This window comes from Atractosteus spatula, chromosome 22 (assembly GCF_055471065.1).
Source record: "Atractosteus spatula isolate fAtrSpa1 chromosome 22, fAtrSpa1.hap1, whole genome shotgun sequence".
In the NCBI taxonomy this organism is placed as follows: Eukaryota; Metazoa; Chordata; class Actinopteri; order Semionotiformes; family Lepisosteidae; genus Atractosteus; species Atractosteus spatula.
In genome coordinates this window covers 5301023-5315287 of record NC_142727.1, presented here as the reverse complement: position 1 = coordinate 5315287, position 14265 = coordinate 5301023, and the positions used below count along the sequence as shown (strand labels likewise).

Below are 14265 nucleotides of genomic sequence, written 5' to 3'. Positions count from 1 at the left end.
GTACAACTGTGGGCGCTGCCCACTCAATGATCTGATCACTCAGGTCAATCACCTCTGTGCCCTTGGTCCCCCAGACCTGAGGAGGAGGAGATTTACTGGACATTACAGAAGGCAGCTGGGGGATGGGAGGAACGCCTCTTGGATAAGTGGTGTGGGTCTCATTCCAGCTGGTCAGTCCTGGAGCAGCACTGCCAGGAAATCTGCTCTCTCTGCTGTCTCTCTCGCTGCAGTCTGCTGTCACCATGTGGAGGGGCTTTTCACTGGCCTGCCTACTGCTCTGTACCTGCCAGGCATCCACACCACCGTAAGTCCACTCCCGCTATCCAACAGGCTCTATAGATTAACAACTATGACGCAAAGAGTTTGTTACAAACTCATCTTGGTTGCTCCTGTGAAGATGCAACTTGATTTCAAAGCTGTGTTTAAAGGTGTTTGAAATATTCAAAAATATTAATTGAATTTTCCTCTTTATCCTGTCTGCAAAGGTGTGCTCCTGTTTTCTGTCTAGCACTGTTAGGGATGTGTGCTATGCTTCCTACTGGACTTTTGTGTAGCTTTAAGTGTAATAAATAGTGTTGCTGCAGTTCAGTTTTTCAGTCTGTAAACATTTTCATGGGCACAGGACATTCCTTATCTTAATACACACATGATATGATTTGCTATGTAAATTCCAACAGCAATGATCCTGGATGCTGAAATCAGGCCAAAACTCTGCTATAAATGTTCTCAATTGCAATGAACACAAAGCAACAGCTGTAACTCTCTGGAGGATACTAAAGTACAGGATCAGTTAGTATAACTATTGCTATAGACAAATCAATTAACAACTGTACTAAAGGGATCACACTGAATGAAATGAGAAAGTTCTAAATGTAGTAGCGCCTTATTACTGAAACACTGTCACTGTACAACGATATTACGAAGCTTTAATCGGGACATTTGTTGTAAAATTCAACTAATAATGAATTGAAACCACAATCCAATAGACCTGTGTCTCATGTTCTAATCATGAAGACAAGTGTTATTAGCATTACACCTACTAATGCACATAAAGTCTGTAGTATGAAACAGAGAGTTCTGAGATATATATATATACTGAAACACAACGCCTCCTCCTCCACACTCTGGCCCTCCCAGCTGCATGAAACAGGCTGAAGAGTGACTCATCCGTGAAAAGAACCTGATGCCACTGCTGACGAGTCCATTGCTGCCCCTGTCTGGCCCAAGCCATTTGGGTGTGACATCTAGGATGTGTGAGCAGAAGGCCCCTGACAGGTCACCTTCCTCTAATGCCAGCAGCATGGAGCATCACTGTCCTGTCACTGATGCGGGCATTGCATCTGCCAGCAGTTTCAACAGCAGTACAGGTGGCAGATCTGAAACGATCTCTCAGATGGACCAGTCTGATGTATTGGTCTTGCTCTGGTGTGGTGACTTGAGGGTGACTGGATCTTGGACCGTCATCTGTCCTGCCGGTCTGCTGAAACCTTCTCTGCAGTCGGGACACAGTGGAGCGACTTACTCCATATTGTCTGGAAACGCTGGCACATGACATGCCTTCCTGCAGCATGACAATGCCCCCCTCCCTTGCTTCTGGTGACATTCGAAGCATTATAAAATGCACAGAAAACTGACTAGGTGTGGCCTGTTTCTTGCAGTGACCTTAGCTTTGAATTAAGGCCTTTTTAAAGGTGACCTGATCAGGCATTCATTGGGTAAAACTGCAACTAATGAGCTTTCGTGTGATTGGCAAGATGCAATGTTTCACTGCACAAGTTGTATTGCTGGTCAGAGGGCTTAAAACAAATTCACAACTTTTTGTGAAAGTACATAAGCTATAACTATAGTGTTCTCATTCCAGAAAATGTTGCGTTTCTTTTTTCCATCAGTAAGTATTGAGATAATAGTCTGTGGAGGGGAGCAAAGTAAAATCTAAACAAATATAAGTAAACACGATGCGACTCTTAAATGTGTTCATTCACATCTGGGTATCACTCAGTAATTTATTGTGTTAGCACTTCACACTGGTGGAGTAATAAGGGTACGGGTGTAAAATGTGTTATCTTATTTAGTTAAATGCAAGACTAAATTGAAACATTATTGTTGAGTAAGTGAAATACTTAGGACAGCTCATCAAAACACTACTTCTTCTCTTCCCTGGTGGAAACAGCCGATTGGGTGAATGGATTAGAAATGGAACAGCAGAAAGTCAGGATCATTATTCAGCAGAACTGTAGAGACACAGCCAACCAAACCATCAAATTCACCAGACAGATATCACTCTCAGGTGAAGTAGAACAAATGCAGCACATGAAAGTGCACAGTATTTTCTACACATAAATGTAACCTACATAAATGAATTACCAGTGTGGTCTCTTATGAGTCTAAGGTGTCCAAGTATATAATTTGTCAATGAAAATTAAAGCCACTGTGATATACCTCATGATCAAATTGAAACCCGTAATACTTGTACTTGTGGTGTGTTGAAATCAACAGAATATCACATACAGTAGGTAGATGTACTCATCTGGAGTATCATACATACTTAAAAACTAACACTGTCACAAGCGCTTAGCTACAGAATATATACTGTATACAATATTCAAAATCATAACTATATATTGTCAGTCCACATATTCGTTTACTGTTCCGAATACTGTAGTGTAGTTCAGATATTCCGAATCTCAGCCTCCTTCAATTTTGATCAATCCTTGGTACAGAACTACAATGGGTTCACCTGGTCTCTCACTTTGATTTGCAAGTTTCTTTGTTGCAATCAAGCAGGCAGCCGAGGATGATCTTGACTACAGTACTGGATAATAATCAGCTCAGAACAGAGCACTGTATAAATCAGCAAACTCACTGCAATTGACCCTTGGTGACTAACGCTGTTCTGTTCTTCAAAGACCAGCGTGTGAATGAACCATGTCTGTAGCTGTGGCTGATCAGTTTGGCTTGTGTTTTGCATCTCTAGGCTCTTCATGGTAACATTTCCTGAGATGATTACTGAAGACATTGAGTCCAAACTGTGTGCCACCCTTCTCCACCCCAACGAGACCCTGCGTCTGTCTGTCTCACTGGTCTCCGGGCAGGACAGGAGGTTGCTGCTGGAGGAGACCACAGCACTGGGCTTCTACCGCTGTGAGCACTTCCAGGTCAGTGCCATACTAGACAGGCATCAATGGTAGGTGCCAGAGTGCCAAGGCTGTGAGCTAGGAGAGGAGGGTTCAGCTCTTGTGGTATAGATACCTACAAAAAACAGTTATATCTATTTATATAAAGATATCATTGCCTACATTTCACATATCCAATTTTCAAACTTCTAAGAACAGTATTGGAACATTAGTTACAGATATTATAATATGTCAGCAGCCATATCACCCTGCAACTCAGAACTGATCATTACCTAGATTCTGCTGGAAGTGGTGTTAGTGGTACCCTGGCGTCCTGGCCAAATTTACCATTGGCCTTTTCCAATTATGGCCTCCTAATAATCACCCCTTTGTGAACTGGCTTCATCACTCTGTTCTCCACCCCACTTACTGCTGATGTGTGGTGGGTGTATTTTGCGCACTATGGCTGCCATCACATCATCCAGGTGGGTGCTACACACAGGTTGTGGAGGGGAGTCCCCATTACCTATAAAGCGCTTTGAGTGGAGTGTCCAGAAAAGCGCTATAAAAGTTTAAGGAATAATTAATTATAAAAATGTGCTTCTTCAAGGATCCAAGAGACAGACAACACAGTCACAGTGTAACGAATGATACAATAATAATAATACAATGTATTGATTGTATTGTATTATTATTATTGTATCATTCATTACACTGTGGCTGTGTTGTCTGTGTTAAGCTGCTTTTGCACTGCAATTTCCCTCACAGGATCAATAAAGTATCTATCTATGTCTTTCAGGGAGATGATTATTTGGTGTCAATGGCTGTTGGGGTGTATTAGTGCAATCATGTGTCTACGACTGTGAGGGTGTGTAGTGTGGTTCTGTGGGGGGTTTCAATGTGGATGTGTGTCTGCAGACCCTGGGGGTGTATCAGTGTGGTTGTATTTCTGCAGACAGGGGGTTTGTGATTTTGTGTCCGCAGGGTCCGCTAGTGCCCTCTGACTCAAAGGAGGTGGTGGAGGTACAGCTGCAAGGGGAGAGCTTCACAATGGAGAAGCGTAGTGAGGTCCACTTCCGTTCCTCTCGCTCCTTCATCTTCATTCAGACTGACAAACCCATCTACAAACCAGGACAGACAGGTACTCTCCCTCTCCTCCATGTGGGGGTGCAGGAGGACTGAGCTCAGCCCACTGGCTCCTCACCTTCACATCTGCTGTACTAAAATCAGACACTTTGTAATTGTACACGACTTGGCCAAAATATTAGGAACTCCCACCTATAAACTTGTTGTATCTTAGCTTGAATAGGATGTGACATTCCATGGGGCTTTGAAATGAAATATATATTCTGTATATAAGCAAACATTACACTACACATAGAAATGAATGTATTTCATGCGTACATTTACTGTTGCAAAAAGAATTGCATAACCTCTCACATACTCATACGTCTGTAGACTAAAATATGGACCTGAAATGACTATTGATCCCTTTCATAAATCCACAGAGCTATCAGACAGAAAGATTAAAAAAAGGGCAGGCTGGACAAGGCTGATCAACAGTGATAGTTCTGTGTACTCTGCACAGTACACAGTGCAGATGGAGATAGTAGATGGATGTTTCTTAACTGTCAAATATTTGCTTTTAGATGCAGACCCAAACTACACTGCAATAGAAATGTAGATTTCTACCCTCAGCACTTGCTGTATACTTGTGTGCACATGCTGGGCTATCATAATGTAATGATGAAGAAGGCCTTCACACCTGAAGAAGGCTCCACGGCCGAAACGTTGTGTTTTCTTTCTTCTTTTTTTCAGCATGGAATAAATCTATTACTTGTTCCTTTGCATCATAATGTAATATCACTACAACCATCGGAGATACTGTGCCAACAATCTTGTACAAATCGACAAACTTGACATTCCAGCGATAAAACTTTGATTGCAGTGTTCTTAACCTGTGTGAACTTTGAGCTGGACTGAACTCTTAATGACTTTAAGAAGTAAAGTTTGCATGAATTCCTGAATGTGTATTTCTATATAGTCTTGTCTTTGTTAGAATGGGGCTGATCTGGTCAGTGGATCCTGTGCAGGAGAGTGAGAAAGACACAAACCGAATCGCTAGGCAAAACGAAAACCAGGAAGCCGGAAAGGAGGTCTGAACACAGAGAGTCAGAGACGAAGCAACAATCCAAAACACTAGGCGAAGTCAAATCCAGGAAGCAGGCGAGTAGGTCGGAACACGGAAGAACAACGAGAAAGCAACAATCCAAAGCAGTAGGTGAAATCGGAAAACGAGAAGCAAGCAAGGAGATCAGAACCAGTGAACATCAAGAGAAAAACGCACACTAGGGAGCTCGAGGAGAATCCGCAATAGTGAGCGGGGAAATGAGGAAAAAGGAGAACTAAAATAGGGACGGGAGAGAAAGGTGATTGGCGTGTTACTTGCGGCGTGAGCGTTTGTTACAGGGTGTACGCGTGGGAATGCAAGAAGGTACAGAGACGCGAGTGGAATGCGTAACAGTACCCCCCCCCTCAGGGTCGGCTCCTGACGACCTGGTAGCCGGAGTGGGATGGGTGCGAAGGAAGTCTTGAATGAGGTTTTGATCCAGGATGTCCGCTTCAGAAACCCAGGAACGTTCCTCTGGACCATAACCCTCCCAGTCAATCAAAAACTGGAGGATACCTCTACACCATTGGGTGTCCAAGATCTTATTCACAGTATAGGTGGGAGATCTGTCCATTAGTCGGGGGGGAGGCGGGCGAGGTTGACGTGCAGAAAGTGGGGATCTGTGGTAAGGCTTCAGGAGGGATACATGGAAGGTGGGGTGAATCCTGAGGGTGGGGGGGAGGGCGAGGCGGTAAGAAACGGGGGTAACACGGGATAGTACTCTGAAAGGCCCAGTGAAGTGAGGGCCCAACTTGCAGGAAGGTTGCTGGAGTGGAATGTTCTTGGATGACAGCCAGACGAATTGGCCTCGACATAGACGGGGAAAGGGGCGTCGGAGTCTATCAGCAGAAGTCTTCTGTCTCCGAGAGGACTTAGGCAGAGCAGTCCTGGCCTTCTTCCAGAGTTCTAGGAGGGGAGAAAAATATGCCCGAACAGCAGGGACATCAGAGTCGGGAATAGTGTCAGGGAAGAGAGAGGGTTGATAGCCCAGTGAACAGAGGAACGGAGACATGTCAGTGGAGGAGGTATATAGAGAATTGTGGGCATATTCAGCCCAGGGGAGAAGGGAAGCCCAGTTATCATGGGCAGCGGAGACGTAGGACCTGAGGTAGGTCAGCAGGTCCTGGTTAATCCTCTCTGCCTGACCATTGGCTTCGGGGTGGTAACCAGAAGTGAGGGAGGAGGATGCCCCTAAGATCTGGCAGAAAGCCTTCCAAAATCTAGATATGAACTGCGGACCCCTGTCAGAAACAATATCCTTCAGAATGCAATGGAGGCGGAAAACATGCTGGACAAAAAGGTCTGCCATCTCTCGGGCTGATGGGAGGGTTGGAAGAGGAACAAAATGCACAGCTTTAGAGAAACGGTCGATGACCACCATGATCGTTGTTTTAGCGTGGCTTTTCGGGAGATCCGTCAGGAAGTCAACCGAGAGATGAGACCAAGGCCGTGAAGGGATGGGAAGAGGTTGCAAGAGACCAGCCCTCTTCTGCCGAGGGGTCTTGCTCCTAGCACAGGTGGGGCACGCTCACACGTATTCTGTTACATCAGACTTTAGGGAAGGCCACCAGAAGTCCCTGGAGATGAATTCGATGGAACGACGGGTGCCAGAGTGAGCGGCGAAGCGGGAGTCATGGCCCCATTGAAGAACTGCGGACTGCACTGAATCAGGAACAAAGAGTCGGTCCGGGGGGCACTGGGGGGAAACTGTGAGGTTTCGGAGTGCCCGTCTCACCTGGTCTTCGATGTCCCAACGCACAGCTGCGAGAAACCTGTCAGGAGGCACGATGGGCACTGGAGGGTCTTCGGAGTCTGTGGGGTCGTGAAGGCGGGAAAGGGCATCAGCTTTGACGTTCTTGGAGCCTGGAGTATAGGTAATGAAAAAACGGAACCTGGAGAAGAATAGGGACCACCTAGCCTGGCGGGGGTTGAGGCGTTTAGCAGATTGCAGGTAGGCCAAGTTCTTGTGGTCAGTGAGGATAGTAAAGGGATGGAGGGCCCCCTCCAGCCAGTGTCTCCACTCCTCCAGGGCAAGCTTGATGGCCAAGAGTTCCCTGTTCCCAACATCATAATTCATCTCGGCAGGGGATAGGCGTCTTGAAAAGAAGGCGCACGGATGGAGCGTGCCCTTCTGACCATGGCGTTGAGATAAAATGGCACCAACTCCAAGAGCGGAGGCATCGACCTCAAGCACAAAACGAAGAGAGGGATCAGGATGACGGAGAACTGGGGCAGAGGAGAAGTTCTGCTTGAGACGAAGAAAGGCCCTATCAGCCTCTGGGGTCCACCTTCCCTGTCCAGGGCCTCTACGAGTAAGGGAGGTGATGGGTGCTACAACAGAACTGAAGTTTTGGATGAAACGGCGGTAAAAGTTGGCAAAGCCTAGGAAACGCTGCACTTGTTTCAGGTTCTTGGGTGTGGGCCAGTCCAGGACAGCAGAGACCTTAGCAGGGTCCATCTCAACACCCAGAGAGGAGATTATATATCCTAGAAAGTGGATCCTGGAAGTATGGAAAGTACACTTCTCCAACTTGGCATAGAGGTGGTTATTGATGAGTCGGGTGAGAACTTCGCGGACGTGAAGGGCATGATCATCCATGTTGTGAGAAAAAATTAAAATATCATCAAGGTAAACCAGAACATACTTCTGAACGATGTCCCTAAAAATGTCATTCATAAAGCCCTGGAATACCGCAGGAGCATTAGCCAGGCCAAAGGGCATGACCTGATATTCATAATGACCAAGTGTAGTAATGAAGGCTGTCTTCCTCTCATCACCCTCACGGATGCGAATGAGGTTGTAGGCGCCCCGTAGGTCAAGTTTGGTGAAGACAGAGGCTCCCTGAAGAGATTCCAATGCAGAGTTAGTGAATGGAAGGGGAAACTGGTTCTTGATAGTAATCTCATTAAGGCCTCTATAATCGATGCAGGGCCGCAGGGATCCATCCTTCTTCTCCACGAAAAAGAAACCTGCACAGGCCGGAGAAGTAGAAGGGCGAATGAAGCCAGATTTCAAGGAATCCCGGATGTAGAACTCCAGGGCATCAGATTCATTCAGAGAAATAGGGTAGATTCTTCTTTTCGGAGGCAGGGTTCCAGATAGTAGGTCAATGGCGCAATCAGAGGGACGGTGTGGTGGCAAGGAGAGTGCTTTTTGCTTGCTGAAGGCGAGGTGCAGGTTGGAATATACGGAAGATATCCCAATGGTGTTGTCCTGGGAAATGTGGACAGAGGAAAGTCTGAGAGGCATCTGCAGACAACGATGATGACAATTGGGTCCCCAGGCCAGTAGTTCACTGTTGGACCAGTGAAAGTGGGGGTTGTGCATCTTCAACCAAGGGTATCCAAGAACCAGAGGATGGGAAGGAGAGTGGAGGAGGAGGAATTGGATGCTCTCGGTGTGGAGGGCGCAGATGCGTAGAGTAAGGGGGATTGTTTGCCATTCAACAAGAGTGAGAGGGGATCCATCCAGGGTGAGGAGGCGGATAGGGGGCGAAACAGGGATGCGAGGAATATTCCAAGTGGTGGCGAGTCCGGAGTCCAGGAAGTTTTCCTCTGCTCCTGAATCATCAAAAGCCAGAAGAGAATCTTTGAATCCATCCCCGGAAACCAGTGCGGGCAAAAAGAGGCCAGAAGAGGCAGAAGAGGGAAGGATACTGACCTTGGCATAGAGCAGGGAAGTACGGGGAGGGCAGAGAGGGCATGAAGCTCGGAGATGGCCGGCTGCCCCGCAATAAATTCAACATCCCTCGGAGAGTCAGCGGCGTCGCTCCTCAGAAGACAGCCTGGAGAAGGAGGTCGGGCGGGAGGGGGCAGAAGGGGGTTGAAGCCGAGAGCGTTGTTCTTGGAGCCTGATGTCAATTTCGGCCAGACGGGAGATAAGGTGCTCCAAGGAGGGAAAGTCCAATGGAAGATATGCGAGGTAGTCCTGGAAAGCAGACAAGCCCTGGCAGAACTGGTGGATAAGAGCCTCTTCATTCCATAGCACTTGGGAGGCCAGGAGGGGGAATTCCATGGCATAATCTTGAAAAGACCGGGAACCCTGGGTGAGAGAAGTGTGATGGGAGATGGCAATATGGTGGGAGTGGAGCTGACCAAAAATGGACTGCATGGCAGCAAAAAACCGGTTGGCATCAGCAGTCACGGGGAGATTCCGAGTGAGGAGGGAGGTAGCCCAGTCCAGGGCTCGACCGGAGAGGTGGGAGACCATGAAGGCAAACTTCTCTCTGTCAGAGGGAAAACAATCCAGGCGAAGGTGGAAGGCCATCCAGCACTGGGTTAAAAAACTCTGAAGCTTTGCTGGGTCATCCTCAAATTTCTCCGGGGTGGGAGGGGGCAAGGGGCAAGCAGCAGCAGCCAGGGGAGGAGCAGGCACGGGAGCCACCGGAGGAGGTGGGGGACGGGTGATGTGGTCCACTAGGCGTTGAACTGCAGTGGTCAGTTGTCGAAGAGCCTGGGACTGCTGTTGAAAAAAGGCAGCAGTGGTGTTCTGGTCCGCTGGATCCATAATTAGGCTCACTATGCTGTTAGAATGGGGCTGATGTGGTCAGTGGATCCTGTGCAGGACTCAGGAGAGTGAGAAAGACACAAAGCCGAATCGCCAGGCAAAACGAAAACCAGGAAGCCGGAAAGGAGGTCTGAACACAGAGAGTCAGAGACGAAGCAACAATCCAAAACACTAGGCGAAGTCAAATCCAGGAAGCAGGCGAGTAGGTCGGAACACGGAAGAACAACGAGAAAGCAACAATCCAAAACAGTAGGTGAAATCGGAAAACGAGAAGCAAGCAAGGAGATCAGAACCAGTGAACATCAAGAGAAAAACGCGCACTAGGGAGCTGTTACGGATTCGGCCAGTGAAACCGAAACCAAGTAGTGAACCCACTTGCAGGGAGCCGATAGAGACAAGTCATGATCCAAAAACCGTAGCCGAAGGAGAAAGCTGAGAGTCTAGGGGAAGCCAGTGATCCAAACAGGGAGAGAGTAGCCAAAGCCAGACCATAATCCAAAACCGTAGACGAAGGAGAGAGCCGAGAGTCCAGGGGAAGCCAGAGAACCAAACTAGGAGAAAGCAACTGAAGCCGAGCCGTAATCCAAAAGACGTAGTAAAAGGGGATAAACCAAAGTCGGAACCAGAACAGTACAAGGAGGTAGAAGGCGTAGCGCAACTAAGTAGCTCGAAAGGGAAACCAATACTGAGCGAGGGGGTAGGGAAAGACTAATGCTTAAATACCAGATGAGACGGAGGTGTGGTGGTGAAAGCGTACACTGATAGGTGGACTAATGAACTAAGGCTACGCCTTCTTCTGCCTCTTTCGTTGCCGAGAGGCAGGGATCGTAACAGGAGCTCGAGGAGAATCCGCAATAGTGAGCGGGGAAATGAGGAAAAAGGAGAACTAAAATAGGGACGGGAGAGAAAGGTGATTGGCGTGTTACTTACGGCGTGAGCGTTTGTTACAGGGTGTGCGCGTGGGAATGCAAGAAGGAACAGAGACGCGAGTGGAATGCGTAACAGTCTTCTCTCTTTTTTTAGTGCATTTCCGGATTGTTTCTCTGAATGAGAACTTTGTTCCTGTCAATGATGTGGTATGTTTTCAATCTCATTCTGTGAGAATTTCTTCACACATTTCTTATTTTTTCTTATATGTACACTGCTCAAGTTTATGTCCAGATGTGGTAACAGTAGTGTCAGAGACCACTAGTTAATGCCAGAGAGACCTAATAAGGAGAGGAACCTCAATGTGGGTGAGCAAATGAGTGGCATAACTCAAGGATCAGTTTTGGAGCTGTTACACTTTTGCACCCGTGTTTACATCTACAACAATGCTTCCATACGATGGGGCACGTTGACTGGCCAGCCCAATCACCCTGAAGGGTCTGACTGCTATCTACATTGTAGATACTGTAGAAAGTAATTCATAATTAGCATTTTATTCCCTTTTGTGTGTACCTTAAAGAAACCACTGTGGAAACACTGTAAATATTGCAGACAAGAAACTCTAGATTGTATTGACTATAGTTAATTTCTGCATCGTCACCCAATTCATCTTCTCTATTTGGACATTTACCTATGTTAACTTATAGAGTGTTATATTTATACTTATATTTGACCATAGATTTCATTGAGCTTTACTTCAACTTTCTACACTTTACCACAATGTTTCAATATGGCTTCTTCTGATTTTATCATGGTATTCTAGAGTAGACCTTTATGGGGTAAGACCTTTCTAGAATCCTGCTGTACACTAAGGGCAGGGAGAATACACACAGATGTCACAGCTACAGAGGTTTATGGTCAATCAGAGTGGCTGGGAGAGCAGAGAACAGAGGTGAAAGGAATTACTGATGAAGGATGAAGGACCTGCCTTATAAACAGGACAAAGTAAGAGGGAGGAGCTGAGAAAGGGCTGAACAGCCTGTATGACACAGGCTGCAGGGTATAATTTAAGCAACAGGAATAGATGTTTAAGTTGTTATAAAAGAACAGCAGATTGTTCCCTTGATCTGAAGAAGGTACAGCTGAACAGATGTACAGTACTTCATGTACAGATGGATACAGCCTGTGGATTAACAATGCAGTACTGTGGCATATGTTCATACTGGCAATGTACATCTGACCAGCACTGTAAGTTAATCTCTGAGTTAAAGATTTTTTATAGCAGTTAAGAGCAACCATGTGGACAAACAGGTAGTCAGAGCAGTGCTGTTTGATCAGTGAAGACAAACAGCAGCTCCAGGTCAGAGGGTCACACTCCTCCACTGATCAATACATCAGCAGCAGAATGAGGGGGGAAAACAAACGAGAAAAGAAAAGAGGGAAAGAAATGAGGGTAGAAGGCTTCACAAAATTTGCTTGCCCACAAGGATCAGAGGCAAAAGAGCTTCTGAGAAAAGCAAAACAAATTGACTGAATGAAGGTGAAGGGAGCTGCTGTACTGCGAACATGTTTCCTGTATGACTTGGTGTGCCAGCTGCAGCCATTATTCTGGAAGGAGGGGTGCTGGAACAGAGAGGCTGGAACCCTGCAGGTTTATTGTGTGTACAGTGCAGAAGCGAAGTACTGCGTGTTGTATGTAGTGAGATAATTGGTGAAGCCAAAGTAAACCTGCTTATGTTTGTGTTTCTCTTTTGCAGTACGACGTTGTGGAGCTCAGGGTAAGAACCACTATGCCTTAGACATAATAGGACAGTAGTCCAATGGAGGAGATTCCAGACTTTTTCCACAATCTCATTTAATCACTTTTTTGGATCCAGAGGTCACACAGACCATAACTGATGGGGAAACGAGTGCTAAAATCCTGCATTGAATTGGGCACTAGAAATCACAAGAGGGTAGTTTAAGAGGGTAAACAAAGAACTAGCATGTCCAGGAATTTTGTTTGAAATTGATTAATTTACTAATGAAAGCAAACAGAACCACAGGCAGTGTTCTGTGACCTGGTTCTTTCCTGATTAGATTCTCACATCTGCAAAACCCCTTCAAGGCAAAAGAAGGGAAGCCCAGATGAGGTCACATGTGCTGCTTGTACAACTTTGACAAAGCTGCCCTGACTTCTCTCTCTAAACTCTCTCTAAACCCCCAGAACCCAGCAGGCAACAGGATCAGTCAGTGGATCAAACAAACATCCAACGGGAGCATACTGCAGCTGTCACAACCCTTGAATCCAGAAGCCCGACTAGGCACATATACCCTGGCAGTCTTGGCAAAAGGAAGCACACGAGTTTCCCAACGCTTCAAAGTCAAGGAGTTTGGTAAGCGCCTGGAGCTGGGCAGCACTCTCCTCAGGCTGAGCTTGGGCTGTTCCCTGTAGTGGAGGCGAAAGAGCTGCCTCACAGACGGAGGTGTGACGCATGACTGTAAGACCATGTGTTGGATGAGATCTCAGAAGCGACTGTAACACCTAATTCTTTGCTTCCTGTTCACAGTCCTGCCAAAATTTGAAGTCGAGACTCATCTTCCGGACTCAGTCTTCATTCTGGACACTGAAGTCACAGCTAAAGTCTGCGGCAAGTGAGTCTGAATCCTAAAGTACGGCAAAAATAAACTTCAGAAGTATTATAATGGATTTTTTGGATAAAGAATAAAACAATATAATGTATATTCAGTAACTTAAAATGTTTAAAACAATGATCATTTAAAGGAACCGGAGTTTAGGCTCTTTAGAACCAAAATGTTTTTCATTCAACTGTCACTAAATGGCACACAGCTGTTAACAGGAAAATGCAACAGTACGATTCCAAGTTAAAATGATCATGGAGGTGGGAACACATGAATCAACAGCCTTCTTAGATGTGGAAAATGAGCATAATATTAATCCAAATCACTCACAATTATGGAGTATCTAATTCCAACCAATGACTAACACACAACAGAACAAAATAGATTTTTAGTAGCATTTGAGTTGTTAGTCTAGGACTCCAGGTGACAAGGGAACAGAACAATAGCTGAACAAGTGAGCAAATTCACAAAAGCCAGAAGACAGAATGAGAAACTCCTGGGATATATGGTGCCATTTTCTTTGCCCATTTTCCTTTTGTTTCACTTCTACCTAAATCCTTTTTCCCATGTTTTCTGCACTAGTACTGAATGTTTTCTACCTTTCCCATTGTCTACATTAAATAAGAGAAGTAAAAGTGTTTCAGTAAACACTTTCCTGAAGTGTAACATCGTGCTGTAGTTTCTTTACTGAAGAAACAAGTGTACTTGTGTACTGGCATGCACATATTGACCCTGGGTCTACACATTTCCCTTCAGTGCCTTTACTAGTTGAGTTTGTCTCCCTTCATTCTTACTTCTCTCTGCTTGTCTTCTCCTGCAGCCTAGAGATGCATATTATTAAAGACCGTTAAATGACAGAACCAGGTATCTATTGTGGGTGCAGGACTGGAAGGATCAATTCTGCAGGCGCTGGACCGGTACTGACCAGTGGTGCCCTGCCATGAAAAGAGAAGATCATCCCTGTCACTTCCAGACAGGCTGGGAGA

The 14265-nt window shown here is 46.1% G+C and overlaps 1 protein-coding gene across 1 annotated transcript in view; it reads left to right on the top strand.

Moving 5' to 3' along the window:
- The first annotated feature begins 189 nt into the window (after positions 1–189).
- LOC148816700 (alpha-2-macroglobulin-like) overlaps positions 190–14265 on the top strand; it is a 40209-nt gene continuing 26133 nt past the window's right edge. The window contains exons 1-7 of the mRNA XM_088940123.1: positions 190–304; positions 2975–3155; positions 4098–4254; positions 10814–10866; positions 12415–12435; positions 12864–13032; positions 13207–13291. Of these exons, the coding sequence (XP_088796249.1) occupies positions 243–304; positions 2975–3155; positions 4098–4254; positions 10814–10866; positions 12415–12435; positions 12864–13032; positions 13207–13291 (728 nt within the window). The 5' untranslated portion in view covers positions 190–242. The remainder of the gene's footprint in view (positions 305–2974; positions 3156–4097; positions 4255–10813; positions 10867–12414; positions 12436–12863; positions 13033–13206; positions 13292–14265) is intronic.